Below are 15,554 nucleotides of genomic sequence, written 5' to 3'. Positions count from 1 at the left end.
CGGTGATGTGAGTGAGTGACGGGGAGAGGCTGTAAGTATAGATGAAGCTTGGCTCGCTGGCCCACCACTCATCTCCTGCTGTCTAGTCCAGTTACTCACAAGTCATGGACTGGCACCAGTCTGTGGCCTAGAACTGGGGCTGCAGCATTCAAGGACACTATCAAGGCAGTAAAAATACAGTCCCAAGAACTGAAAAAAATATTTGCAAATTACACACTGTACCTGATAAGAAATATTCATTAATTGAAAGAAATTAGTATTAATTAATTAATCAACATAATTGAACTTCTAGCCTACAGAAAGATAGGATAGTGGAACAACTTACACATTTTTATGACTAAATAAGTAGAAAATGAGACATTCCAAAAATAGCCTGGTGGGAAGTCTGTATAAGATTTAAAAAGACTGAAGAGACAACAAAAGGCAATATGTAAACTTTGATTTGATTCTTGACTGTGGCTGGGGTAGGGTTAGAGAAGAGCTGTCAAAGACATTCTTAAGGTAATTGGGAAAATATGAGTCTATATATTAAGTGTGAAAATAGTATCATAATTATGCAGGAAAATAAACTCATGCTAAAAAGATGCATACTGAAATAGTTAAGGGTAGAATGTTAAAGATGTTTGAAACTTAAGCTTAATGGAAAAAAAACTTATGTTCTGTAAAAAAACAAAAAAAAGAAAAAGAGGGAGATAAAACATGGCAATAATACCAACCATTGTCAAATTTCAATGGCAGGGAAATGGGTGATCATTGTATTTTTCCTTCCTTTTTTCTATGGTTTTGAAAATTTTTCAAAATAAAAACCTCACAGGAAAAAAGCTGACAGCCACTAACCTGTACAACTTTAAATGATTAAAATGGTGAATTTCACATGTAGGGAATTTTATTTAAACAAAGAATAGAGAGCAAACTGTGGGTATCTGACTATGCAGCTCTTGTGGAATTGCTCAGACTGTTCTGCACAGCGTCAGGTGCATCAGCCATGATGTGCAGGGTGTCTCCTGGAGTTACACAAGGCCATGGCACAGGTACAGTGGTGTCTCATATTGACACAGAGTTAGGAGGAAACAGAATCTTCATGTAGAATTGAAAAAAAATAGAATAAGATAAACTTACCTTTAAATAATGATAAAATTACTCTTATATCATTCTTATCAATGCATAAGGCATAAAAAGCATGATGACTTAGCCAAAAGTCAAGCATAACCTTAAAAGTAAACTGAACTGTCCACACACCTGGGTTCATGGATGGAGGGGGTGGGGGGGGAAGGGGTCGGCCCTCTTTAATGGCCAGCGCACACTGCTTTGCTGACCGAATTGCATTAAGGAAGTCTTCATGTTGCTGTCTCCAGTTAGATTTCCTCACAGGTTGAGACTGTAAAAAATAAAACCAACAAATGCTACCCCTCTTAATTACTTTTTTTTTTTTTTAAAATCTGAGATTTGAATTTATAGAAAACAGGACCGTGAAATTCAGAGAAAAAAAGAAATTGTTTTTCAAAGGAACGACTTAAAGGGGGATTGGAAAATACAGTAATGAAATTTGCAAGACACAATAGTGAGGGAAAACACAAATTAAAAATCAGAAATATAAACTACAAAACTTTAAAGGAAGACACATGTAATATTAAAAGTGACTTTCTTCTCAAGTTCATTGCTAGATTTAAAGCCACTCTAACGCAAGTATAAACAGGCTTCTTTTTGTCATATCTGGAAAGTATCTGAAATCTATTTGGAAATCTAAGTGAGCAAGACTAAGAAGAAAACAGTAAAGGTAGATAACACTTACATGACATAACACTGCGCAGCCAAGAAAAATGAAACCAGAAGGCCCCCAAATAGGCTCTAATGTAGACTGTAATAAAGAACAGTAAGTGAAGATGTCCATGGTACCTTGATCTGAGGAGCCTTCCTCACAGAAGCAATGTCAGTGCCTTGCAATCTCTGCTTCAAGGAACTGAAAGGTTTACGCTTTTTGTTGAAGAGTTTTTTACATATTGGTCCATGCCTCTTCTAGAAAAGCAAGGATGGGGACAAGGGTTTTAAAAATGCACAGTCACAAAGTTTTTTTTTAAAGCTTGAATTAACATTTAGTCCAAGTCATAAAGCCAGCTTAAATATTCATAGCAAGGTAACTGTTTATTTTTTTATTTTTATTTTTTTACCCAAGTCACAAAGTTTTGAATGCCTAGGTGTACTCAGCCCCCACTACAGTGACTGGGCTCCCCCTCGGAGCCTGATTCATTCCCTAACAGATCACAGCAGAGCAAATCCATCAGCCTCTCCTCACCCATGTTACACATAACTAGGCACTGTGTTTGGGCGAAGACTTTCACCACTACAGAGACTTACTCCAAATCTGACTTCATATATTTAACTAGAACTTGGGCAGTATGCGCTTTACTCCAGCTCAGCAGTTCTTTAAGAACATTTCTGGTCCTAAACCTGAGGACCCCATGCATAGGACTTGGCTGTGTTCTCCCCATACGGTCTGTGATGGTGCCACTGTGGGGTCCGGGCCTTCTTCCTTGGTAGATATGTGACACATGATAGCTTTGTTTACACAGTTGCTTCATCCAAATCCCTCATTACAAGCTCTATGAAAATCACTGCACCTGGCTAAGAACGAGCCATCCCATTTTAAACTGAGAGACAGAGATGTGATCACTTGATCAAATGCTCTCTGTAGCCTAGAGATAGGCTGAGGAAGTGAGACTCAGGAGTCTCAGAGCGTATTTGATATTTAGAGAATCTCTCTGGAACCTCCCAGGTCTCAAACAGCTTCTGTGGGTGCGGGGAGGGAGTGGGGGGCATAGCTCTGGACTGGCAAGGGCAATGCTGGCACATTGGTTGGTTATAGGGCACCAGCAGGCTCTGTGAGTCCCCCTCTAGTTTCAAGAAGTTCTAATATAGTTAACTAAAAGACAAAGAGTTTTCAGAATTCCCCAGAAAAATAAAAACTCCAGCCTCGTTTTGTTATCTTTTGCCCCATACGTAGTCAAGTTTATAGTCTAAATGCTTTAAATTTGATTTGAGTCTTCTTGATGTAAAATGTCCTAATTAGTCAGTTCATTGTCATCTCAGATTCTTTTTTATAAAAACAATCTTTCTTGGGAATCCCTTCATAATACTGGAGCCTATCACCTGTTTGATTCCCTAATTTTTAAATAAATCAAGCTTTCATCCAGCTTTACAGCCACCAGTCAAGGGACTTGACATGAAATTAGCTTGAGTCTAAATAACAATTCGATCTTGGAACAGGCCTTACATCTACGCATTATTACATGTTGTTCAAATGGTATATGAAAACCCTGAAATTGGAAGGTTCCGTATACGTGGCAAAGCAGAAAACAGGAAGGTTAAAGGACTTGTCAGAATTAGTGACAAATTTGCGGCTAAAAGCCAAGTTTCCAGATGTCTGAAATTCAATGCTCATTCCTCTTGAATAGCTAATTTCCCTGGTGCTTTGGCCTTGAAATTTGAATTTTTGATGCTTAAAGAAAAGGCGGAAGAGCCAAAATCTCTCAAGGGATAATCGACTATGCCAAGATAATTCCATCTGGCGTCCTATTAGGAGCACCATGTTTAATAGGGTCGCTTCTGAATGAGGCGGCATCAGTGTGCCGGGGTGTCCTCCGGGCCCACCAGCCATAGGTTATATACCTCTCTTCCCTAGCTTCCCTCCCACATCTGTCTTTAATCTTTGCACTGCCGCCTCCTCACTAACTTGACAGTTCATTTAACTCCAATGAAACACATCTACAAAATGTCTTTATGTTTACCAGAACATCTGCTGCAAAGCGTCTTCCGCAGACTTCACAGGGAAATAACTCCTGATTGCCATCTGCGTAAGATTCAAGAGTACATTATGTTAGTTTCATGGAATTGCCTGGCTGAGAAGAAATGACTGACTGGAGGTGACCTCAATTTGATATTCTCTTTCTTTTCCCTCCCCACCGACTGCTTCCTCCTCTGAGGAAGATCCTGCATAAACTCACCTGTGTTTTCTTTTCCTAATATAAACTGCTTACTTCACTAAACAAATTCCATATTCTTCAGACAACCAGAATATAATTATTTATATTTCATATATTCTTTCTTTGTTTACTTTTAAATAGAATTGGGATCTTGGCCTGATCAGAGCTCACTGTAGCCTCCAAATTGTGGGTTTGAGTGATCCTCCTACTTCAGCCTCCTGAGGTGCTAGGACTACAGGTATGGGCACCACCATGCCTGGATAATGGTTCTTTTTTTGTAGTGACAGGGTCTCTTTATGTTGCTCAGACTGGTCACTAACTCCTGGGCTCAAGTGATCCTCCTGCCTTGGCTTCCCAAAGTTCTGGGACTACAGGTGGGAGCCACTGTACTCTGCCCTAATATATCCTTAAATGGAGTGTTTAATAGCTTTGCTTTAGACATAGGTACAAAGTTAATATCTTAATGTAAAGTAAGTTTTAAATACAATGATAACATCTTGGTATTCCTATTTGAATGTAAATTATGAAAAAGCTGAAACTGTGCCTACTATACCCCAAACGCCTCAAAGTATCTGTCCATAGTATAGTGCTCAACACTGGTTGAAGGTATGGAGGGATGGGTCCATGGCCATGAGGTACACTGTTGCTCTGGTTGAAGGTATGGGGCAAGCAGGAATTGAGTTTCTACCATAGGACCAATCATTCATTCAATAAATAATTAAATATCTACTATATGCAACTCTGTGGAAATATTGAGGGAAGCTACATGTGGATCTAGCATGGAAAAGGAGAGGAAGTATGCAGACAAATTTTAAATGAAGTTAGAAAAGTGTCATGAGAAAAGCAAAACATTCTGGCATTCTGAAACAAGTTTTACTTCATATCACTTTTAGTTCATCTGGGGTTGAGTATGTAAAAATTAAAAAAGAGTTTGAGGTCTGAGCATGGAGATTGTATATTAGACTAATACTCCAGGCTTTTCTCTACAAGAGAAATACCGAGAATAATCCATGGACACCAAGCGGGAAAATCCCATACAGAGCCGTGGGAGAGCCATGTGACAGAGGAAAGGAGGGAAGACGGGACTAGGGGTGTGGAGAGGAGGGTTTAGATAAATGGCTGAAGGTGGAGGCCTGAAATGGAAAGAGAACATGAGACACCGAATTGGAGAATCTACAACATTATTAGATTTGGGGTGTTGGGAGGTGGCAAAGAGAAAAGAATGCCTGAGGATCGTGGTGGGTTTAGAGAAAGAAGGACTGAGAAGACTGTGGGACTGTGGAGAGAAATAGGAATCTTGAGAAGAAGGGCTGTCTCAGGAAGAACAATGACCTCAGCTTTGGAAATACTGAGTTGAAATAGAGTCACCCAGCCAGCAGCATGGAAATGAAGGAGGTCAGGGTTAGAGACACAGATGTAGGCTTTGAGGAATGAAGTCAAGGCATGATATTGCCAGGGAAGAAGTCATGGAAAGAGAAGTACAGAGATGATCCTTAGGGAAACTTACATTTAAGGGCCAAGAAAACAATGATGATAAGCCAGCAGGAGAAGCAAGAGAGAACAGGGTCATGGAAACGAAGGAAAGACAATTTGAAAAAGGAAGTCCTGGTTAACAGAGAGCAGATGGTAGCCTGCTCCAGACGTTGTTGATTTAAATAACTTCTCATGTCTGCTGATTGGTATTGTATTTTCAACATAGGTCATCTATCAGAGGACACAGAAATACCTCTCTCCCTGTTCTTTTGGCCTTCTGACTCTGTAAAACTTGGTATTGATTTTTTTTCAGCAAGGGTACCCCAACCCTCCACATACTGATTAATGAAGATGATTCATCCTGATTATACAACTGTTGTTGCTTTTTAAAAAAAACACTAGTGAAAGACAATCTATTTATATGGTTAGTGTAGTAATATTTGTATGGGGCTTTCCTGTTCCCAAAACACCTCTCCTATGTGATCTCATGTGCTCCTTAAAGTGATCCTGTGTCATGGGGTTGGTACCTTTTTATTTTACAGATAAGAATATGTAAGATCAAGGATAGGTGACTTCTGTAAGACCACAGGTAGTAAGTGGTAACACAGACGTCAAACTGAGTCCTTTTCTCTACAGATTAAGACTACAGAGGGTGCCGAAAAACATATACACATTTTAAGAAAGAAAAAAATTTGAATTTTTTCAAATTTGTACTGAATTTGTAATACTCAAGTCATGGTTGATTTCTGCAATTACAAGAGGTGCTTAACATGATGTGTATTCATCTTTTTTTAGTGATATATATTGAGTATTAGAATTTTAATTTTTAATAGTTTTTTCTGTCTTAAAATGTGTATACAATTTTTTGCACCTTCTTTATTGATTCAGTAATTACCATAACTACGGTATTGTCAATACTAAATTGCAAAGCAATTCGAAGTCCCTAAAGGATCAATCACCTGAGTTAAATGAGCTTAAAATAATGAGATACATTATGACTCAATTCAACACTCAGATAAGGGGGACTACCACATTGTAAATCATGTTCAACTTGGAGGCTTGACTAGAGGGAAGGAAGGGAACACCTCTTTAAACAGCACCTCTATGTGGAACATAGAGAATCACATGCAATATGATTGCCAGAACTATAAAAGAACCCTTTGAAATAACCAAATACCTTTCAATATGTGAATGATTAAACAAACTGTGGTATATCCATGCTCTGGAATATTATTCAGCAATGAAAAAGAACACTACTAATACATGCAACAACCTGGCTGGATATCAATACTGAACAAGAAAGCCAGTCCTAAAATGTCACGTACTATATGATTCCATTTGCATATTTTCAAAATGATGGAAAACAGATTCAAGATTGTCAAGGGGTAGGGATGGTTGGGTGGAGAGGATAATGGTTGTGACTAAATAGGGTAGAATGAGGGAGATTTTTGCATGATGGAATAGTTCTATTATCTTCGTTGTCATGGTAGTTAGGTGTGCTATAAAATGGTACAGACTGTCAGGCGTGGTGGCTCATGCCTATAATCCCAGCACTTTGGGAGGCCAAGGCAGGAGGATTTCTTGAGGCCAGGAGTTTGAGACCTAGGCAACATAGAGAGACTCTGTCTCTACACTAAAACAAAAAAAAAAACAAAACTTAGCCAAGCATGGTGGTACATACTTGTGAGGCTACTACTAGCTACTTGGGAGGCTAGGGCAGAAGGATTGCTTGAACCCAGGATTTCATGGCTGCAGCAAGCTAGGATTGGGCTGCTAAACTCCAGACTGGCTGACAGAATAAGACCTTGTCTCATAATAAACAAACAGTATAGACTATGAGCACACATTATACTACTGTGAGTTTCTTGTTTTGGGATTGTACTATAGACATTTAAGATATAACTTTGGGAAAACTGGAGATCTCTGTGCTATTTTATAACATTTTGTGAAACTGTTTTAAAATAATATCTAGGGGTTGGCAACCTGCAGCCACTGAGCCAAATCTGAGGCTTCCTGGTTTTGTAAATAAAACTTAGTGGGCACATGGCTCATTTGTTTATATATCTATTGTTGTTTTCCCACTATAAAGACAGAGTTAAATAGTTGTAACTGACCATATGACCTAAAAGCCAAAAATTATACTATTTGGCCCTTTACAGAAATAGGTTGACAAGTGTTTAATGAGACTATAGTAATTAAAAATGATTTGTGGGATAATAACATGAAAAAATGTTAATGATATGTTTTGCTTATATATTTACAAAAAAAGATCAGAAGGGCACAGATAGAGTTATTACTTTTGAATGGTATGAATAAAGTTGAATTTATTTAGTTTCCTGCATTTTTGAATTTTTTACAAATACTATGCACAATTTTAAAAATCAGAGTAAACAATTTTCAAAAAATTAAAAAACTCCTTTAACAGGCTTAGCACCTGTATCACAGTCGTTATGGTGCCACATACACCAAGGCTGGCACATAAACCTGGCCCAGGCCAGCTGAACAACATTAACAATTGCAACAAAAAATAGCTGGACATTGTTGCAGGCACCTGTAATCCCACCTACTTGGGAGGCTGTGGCAAGAGAATCACTTAAGCCCAAGAGTTTGAGGTTGCTGTGAGCTGTGATGCTACAGCACTCTATTGAGGGTGACATAATGAGACTCTGTCTCAAAAACAAACAAACCAAAATAAAAATAACTCCCTTAACAGAAAACATTCTCAAACAACATCCACTTAGCTATTTCTATCTTTTCCCTCGATACTTGGGAGTCATACTTGGTAAGTTATTAAAGTGGCTGTTATTTTTAAACAGCCGTAAACCATTGTTTATGATCTTTGAAAATTTTAAAAGTGAGGGAAAAAAGTGATCTGGGAGTGATAATCAGTTTTGTCTCACACCGAAAATAAAAAATAAGCATTACAAAGATCTCAGTTCAAAATTTTTATAAGAAGCATAGAGAGAATTGGGGCAAGAATGACTTAAGAAAATGTTCTATTTCGGACCAGACATTCCCTTTCTGAGCTGGAAGTTAGGAATGCTTTGTAGAGACACTCACCAATCCACATTTTCTTACAAAGTCACGGTGGAGAAGGAAAAGGGAAGACATTTTCTCACTGAAATGTCAGCAAGTCAAAGAACTCTTAAATTCTCTGCAGTCTACCACATGCAAATATTTAACCATAAGAACCTTTTCTGAGGTCCTATGGCAAGGGAGTGGCACAATGGCCTCAACTTATCAACTTATCTCAGGAAGATGAGTCATGAGATAAGCAAGGAAAGGAATTAAGACTGAGTTAATAGCTTTCAGGTAAGGTCCTCTGAAAAAATTTTTTAAAAAGACCAAAAATTAAAAATACTGAGTTAGGATAACATTACACCATCTAATTTTCCTTTCTTCCCTGAACTCCCAGTAAGGGACATAGAAACAGAACTACAGGATGGGGAAGACACAAAAAAACTAAAATTTGGAAAGCTGATAGACATGGTAACTGAGTTGGAAGACATAAAGATACAACAAAATCTACTTCCCAAGCTCACAGGGAGAACTGAGAGCTAGTTCTCCCAAATTGGGCTTAAGGGATTCTTTTGCCTCAGCCTCCCAAGTAGCTAGGACTATAGGCGTCCACCACAATTCCTGGCTATTTTTCTGTTGCACTTGTCATTGTTGCTTACCTAGCCCGGCCGAGGTTCAAACTCACCAGCCTTGGTGTATGTGGCTGGTGCCATAACCACTGTGCTAATTTAGTTGATTCTTATTATTTGTAGTAGTTATCTTGTATGAAGCCACTGCAAGCACTGAATTAGCAAATACTAAACCATTGTTCCTAGGGGAAATAGAGGGGTAGGTTCCTGTGAATCTCTGGTCACAACATTTTGTCAATGGATCAGTACAAAAACTTGTTCTATGTACATTTCTGTGTAAAGACACCTTATTTAATATAGCACGTTGTTGATTCAATAACATGGAGCTCAGGCCTGAATGAAAGTTATCTAATGCATATATTTTCTCCTTAGGCACGACAGCCTTGCACTTAGGGACACTACTAGATGGCACTTTGGCATTACGCTTGGTAGTCATTCTAAAGAGAAATTGCCAAAGAAAAAGCACAAAAATGTGAAAAATGTGGCACTAAATAGTCTGCAAAAGAACATTTGTTTACAGTATGAGTGCTGAGACAAGAAGGCGGAGCATCACCTTATTGAACCTCAGCTGGGAAAATGTGTGTTGGGAGACTGAACTTTTTCTTTTTTTGAGATAGAGTCTCACTCTGTGCCCTGGGCTAGAGTGTGGTGGCATCATCATAGCTGACGGCAACCTCAAATTTTGGGGCTCAAGTGATCTCTTTCCTCAGCCTCCCCAGTAGTTAAGACTACAGGTGCCTGCCACAACCCCCCAATAGTTTTTGTTTTTCTATTTTTTAGTAGGGACAGGGTCTTGATCTTGTTTAGGCTGGTCTCGAACTCTTGAGCTCAAACAATGCACCCACCTCGGCCTTCCAGAGTGTTAGGATTACAGGTGTGAGCCACTGGCCCAGCTGGAGACTGGACTTTTTTTTTTTTTTTGGAGACAGAGTCTCACTATGTTGCCCTTGGTAGAGTGCCGTGATGTCACAGCTCACAGCAACCTCAAACTCTTGGGCTTAAGCGATTCTCTTGCCTCAGCTGCCCAAGTAGCTGGGACTACAGGCACCTGCCACAACGCCTGGCTACATTTTTGTTGCAGTTGTTATTGTTGTTTAGCTGGCTGGGGCTGGATTTGAATCCTCCAACCTTGGTGCATGTGGCCGGTGCCATAACCACTGAGCTACAGGCGCTCAGCCAGGAGACTGAACTTTTAACCACTACATGCATGTCTACAAGTGACGTGTATGTGCCAACAGGATTGATGTTGGTGTTATAAGTACATTTTAGTGAGTAGGCAAATTTGCAAATAGGGAATCCATGAATGAGGATCAACCATATATGCATGTGTGTCTGTATATACACGTATATGGATACACCAGGGGTGCCAAAAAATATATACACATTTAAAGAGATCTTGTCGGAAGTAAAATTGATCATTCCCCAAATGTACACAAAAGTGTACAAATTGCAGGTAAAATAGATGTGCATATGTCTCAGTAATGGTACCTTAATTCAATTTTGAAAATACATTGGTAACTTCTCTTAAAATATTTATTTTTTTTGGTACCTTCTGTATATGATCTAGCGATTAATCTCATAAATACTGATACTGAAAACAGAGAATACTGCCAGGCCTTCTTTCTCTACGTGACTTACAGAACTCTGCCTGCCAGATCTATACCTTCAAGGCAGAATGAAACTTCCCTGGGAATCTAACCATTTCACTATGAAATACCTAAAAATACCAAATAGTGGGAGATTCCCAAACAGCTTTCCCAGGCTACCCTCTGATAAATTGCAGTCATCAAATGCTACTCATTAATTCATAAATTCCAGTGGCTTTTTCTTCCAATCTTAATCATGAGTAAACAGGAATTTCCAAAGTGGAAAGTCTCTAACATGTAAGCCCCAAACAAAAAAGCAATTTAAAAGAAAATCAAAGCTCCTGGAAATTAAAACGCTTTATGAAAGAAATGAAAAAACCGAAAAGAAGGTTGGAAGGTAAAATTAGGGAAATCTCCCAGAAAGTAGAGTTAAAACAGCAGAGAAATGGGAAAGAAGCATACGCGATTAGAGTACCAGTCCAGACAGTTCTGTTCCAAATAATAGTTCAAGAGAAAAAAAGGAGAAAACATAAGGAAGGAAATAAATTTTCTTTTCCTGAGTCCCTTTATTTATTTATTTTATTTTATTATTAAATTATAGCTGTGTACATTAATGCGATCCTGGGGCACCATACACTGGTTTTATAGACCATTTAACATATCTTTATCACACTGGTCAACATAGCCTTCCCGGCATTTTCTTAGTTACTGCGTTGAGACATTTATATTCTACATTTACTAAGTTTCACATGTACCCTTGTAAGATGCACCATAGGTGTAATCCCACCAATCACCCTCCCTTAGCCCATCCTCCCCCCTCCTTCCCCCCTTCCCCATATTCTTAGGTTATAACTGGGTTATAGCTTTCATATGAAAGCCATAAATTAGTTTCATAGTAGGGCTGAGTACATTGGATACTTTTTCTTCCATTCTTGAGATACTTTACTAAGAAGATGTTTCAGTCCCATCCATGTAAACATGAAAGAGGTAAAGTCTCCATCTTTCTTTAAGGCTGCATAACCTTCTATGGTGTACATGTACCACAATTTATTAATCCATTCATGCATTGATGGGCACTTGGGCTTTTTCCATGACTTAGCAATTATGAATTGGGCTGCAATAAACATTCTGGTACAAATATCTTTGTTATAATGTGATTTTTGGGTACTGGTCACACTGGGTATATACCCAATATATATACTAGGTATATACCCAGAAGTATTGGGTATATACCTAGTACAGGAATTACAGGATTGAATGGCAAATCTATTTTTAGGTCTCTAAGTATTCTCCAAACATCTTTCCAAAAAGAATGTATTAATTTGCATTCCCACCAGCAGTGCAGAAGTGTTCCCTTTTCTCCACATCCACGCCAACATCTCTGGTCTTGGGGTTTTGTGATGTGGGCTAATCTTACAGGAGTTAGATGATATCTCAAGGCACTTTTGATTTGCATTTCTCTGATTAAGGAAGATGAGCATTTTTTCATATGTCTGTAGGCTGTGCACCTGTCTTCTTCAGAGAAGTTTCTCTTCAAGTCCCTTGCCCAGCCTGAGATGGGATCACTCGTTCTTTTCTTGCTAATGCGTTTGAGTTCTCTGTGGATTCTGGTTATTAAACCTTTGTCGGAGACATAACCTGCAAATACCTTCTCCCATTTTGAGGGCTGTCTGCTTGCTTTACTTACTGTGTTCTTGGCTGTGCAGAAGCTTTTTAATTTGATCAGGTCCCAGTAGTGTATTTTTGAAGTTGCTTCAGTTGCCCGGGGGGTCCCCCTCATAAAATATTCATCCAGACCAATTTTTTTTTTTTTTTTTAGAGATAGAGTCTCACTTTATGGCCCTGGGTAGAGTGCCGTGGCATCACACAGCTCACAGCAACCTCCAACTCCTGGGCTTAAGTGATTCTCTTGCCTCAGTCTCCCGAGTAGCTGGGACTACAGGCGCCCGCCACAATGCCCGTCTATTTTTTTGGTTGCAATTTAGCCAGGGCCAGGTTTGAACCTGCCACCCTCGGTATGTGGGGCCGGCGCCTTAACAACTGAGCCACAGGTGCCACCCCGTCCAGACCAATTTTTCAAGAGTTTTCCCTGCACTGTCTTCTAGTATTTTTATGGTTTCATGTCTTAAGTTTAAATCTTTAATCCAGTGAGAGTCTATGTTCGTTAATGGTGAAAGGTGTGGGTCCAGTTTCAGTCTTCTACAGATCACCAGCCAGTTTACCCAGCACCATTTGTTAAATAGGGAATCTTTTCCCCACTGAATTTTTTTGTGTGTGTGTGGTTTTTGGCCGGGGCTGGGTTTGAACCCGCCACCTCTGGCATATGGGCCCGCACCCTACTCCTTGAGCCACAGGCGCCACCCCCCACTGAATGTTTTTAATTGGCTTGTCAAAGATCAAATAACGGAAAGTAGCTGGGTTCATCTCTTGGTTCTCTATTCTGTTCCATACATCTACCTCTAGGAAATAAATTTTTAACAATTTCCAGAAGTGTAGGACATTGGGCTCCTTGTTGAAAGGACCCAGTACAATGGATGAAAGTAGATCTATAACAACAACATCACTGTGAAGTTTCAGAACTCTGAAGATAAAGATTCCACAGGCTTCCAGAGAAAAGACCAATTACATAACAAAGTATCAGGAGTCAGAATGACTTCAGATTCCCAAACAGCACAATTTGAAATGGAAATTAAGGGAGAAAACGTGTTAATATGCAACTAGAATTCTATGCCCAGTCCAGTCAAGCTATCAATACAAGTGGGAGTAGAATATATTTCCAGACATCCAAGTTCTCAGAAAGTTTACATCCCACAGACTACATCTCATAGATTACCAGAGGATGTGATGGGCAAACATGTGAGTAAAAGATACAGGAAATGGCAATTCAACTTTGGATGGAGAAGAGGGAATTCCTAGGATGACAACTGGGTTCCGGAACCAGTGAGCAACCAGCCCAGGGTGGAGGTCTGTGATTAAAGAGACGCAGACACGTTGAAGGCAAGGCTATCATGACCAAGACATTCATGCCTTTATAATCTCAGGACACTATATCCAAGGAAATCTGACATCCATTCTGTTCTAGACTTGGCTCCCTTGGGCCTGTTGCAATAAAGTGCCTGCTCACTCCTTCATAGCCTGATGTCTAGATGAGTTGAGCACAATCATTTCACCCAACAGGAAGACTCTGCATTGACCTTGAGAGATGGAGGTAGGTCATGGTGAGCTTAGAAACAGAAAATATAAAGCAAGTATACAATCCTCTAGGCCAGTGGTTTTCAACCTTCCTAATGCTGTGACCCTTCAATACAGTTCCTCATGCTGTGGGGACCCCCAACCATAAAATTATTTTCATTGCTACTTCATAACTGTAATTTTGCTATTGTTATGAATTATAATGTAAATATCTGATATGCAGGATATATTTTCATTGTTACAAAGGGGTCGCGACCCACAGGTTGAGAACTGCTGCTCTAGGCATTTTTACGCACATCCAAGATGTCCCAGCTGTACTGACTTGTGTTTCTTAGGACTCGCTTATCACCTTGCTCATTAACATCTGCACACGGAGCTCCTGTAAACTCTAGAAGCAGAAGTCATGCCCAGGGACTGTCAGTTCATGGTCTCTAGGACCCCTTCAATCTAACAGCAGCAAATACTGTCCTCACAAAGCTAGGTTTGTGCTTGTTTCTCAGTTGTCCAAAAATAAGATATTGTCTTTAGGGATACCACACAGTTGGTTAAAAAAAAGGGGGGAATGAAAAATAAAAATGAAAAAGGAAGGAAATGTTTAATACCGTTCGAGCATCCCCTATCCAAAATGCATGGGACTGTAAGTGTTGTGAATTTCAGATTTTTTTCAGGTTTTAGAATATTTCCCCATGAGGTATCTTGGAGATAGGACCTGAGTCTAAACACAAAATTTGTTTGTTTTATATACTATCTATACACATGGCCTGCAGCTAACTTTATACAAACTATTAATAATTTTGTGCATGAAACCAGTTTGTGTTAAGTACCTATTTGAGGAATTTTTCACTTGTGGCATCATGTCGGTAGTCAAAAGGTTTTGGATTTTGGAGCATTTTAGATTTTGGATTAGGGCTGTTTAACAGCCTCGATAGTTCCTAAGAGTTACCTGAGGGGAAAGAGTTGAATAAAATTGAGGATGGACCCACAATGACTATCTTTGTTCTGTTTCCTAACTTGAATAGTAGCGTGTGTTGTTTACCTATTCTCTCAGATTCCACAATTAAAATATTAAGGCCATTAGAATTTTTACCTTCTCTTGTTACAACTAGAGCAAATAAGCTTGGTAAAACACATGGATGTCAACACACAAGAAGCAGCAACATAAAAATACTGAAAATGTAACAATAAAGTTACAAAATGGTTAGTTCTGTCCTTTGGAGCTAATCTGCTGACATCACAATGGAAGGGTGGCTCTGGGGCATTATGGGTAATATACACAATGGTAATGGCATTCCAGATCCTTAGACTCCAAGGTGCTCAAGTGATACATACGCATCAGTAGTAAGTGGTAGAACAGTCTGCAATGCTGGGCAGCAAGAGTGAGCTGCCCCTCCCCATCAGCCACACGACCAAGAGTGTAAAACCACAGATACGCCATAGTGCACTGTGTTGCCAGATAATTTTGCCTAACTGTAGGCTAATAAGTGTTCTGAGCACATTTAAGATAGGCCAGGCTATGATGTTTGGTAGGTTAGGTGTATTACACGTTTTTAATTTACCATATATTTTATTTTTTATTAAATCATAGCTGTGTACATTAATGCAATCATATTTTCAACTTAAAATGGTTTCATTGGGACCACTTTACACAGGGTAAGTCAAGGAGCATCTGTACTAAA

At 39.3% G+C, this 15,554-nt stretch overlaps 1 protein-coding gene across 1 annotated transcript in view; it reads right to left on the bottom strand.

The window, feature by feature from the left end:
• ZC2HC1B (zinc finger C2HC-type containing 1B) overlaps positions 1–15,313 on the bottom strand; it is a 43,074-nt gene extending 27,761 nt beyond the window's left edge. The window contains exons 1-4 of the mRNA XM_053590615.1: positions 15,208–15,313; positions 3,786–3,847; positions 1,897–2,016; positions 1,240–1,378 (exon numbers count right to left, since the gene is read on the bottom strand). Of these exons, the coding sequence (XP_053446590.1) occupies positions 1,240–1,378; positions 1,897–2,016; positions 3,786–3,847; positions 15,208–15,313 (427 nt within the window). The remainder of the gene's footprint in view (positions 1–1,239; positions 1,379–1,896; positions 2,017–3,785; positions 3,848–15,207) is intronic.
• Positions 15,314–15,554: the final 241 nt, after the last annotated feature.

The sequence above is a fragment of the Nycticebus coucang genome, chromosome 5 (assembly GCF_027406575.1).
Source record: "Nycticebus coucang isolate mNycCou1 chromosome 5, mNycCou1.pri, whole genome shotgun sequence".
NCBI classification, from domain to species: domain Eukaryota; kingdom Metazoa; phylum Chordata; class Mammalia; order Primates; family Lorisidae; genus Nycticebus; species Nycticebus coucang.
Note: the sequence above shows the minus strand (reverse complement) of the source record. Positions and strands in the feature narration are given on the sequence as shown.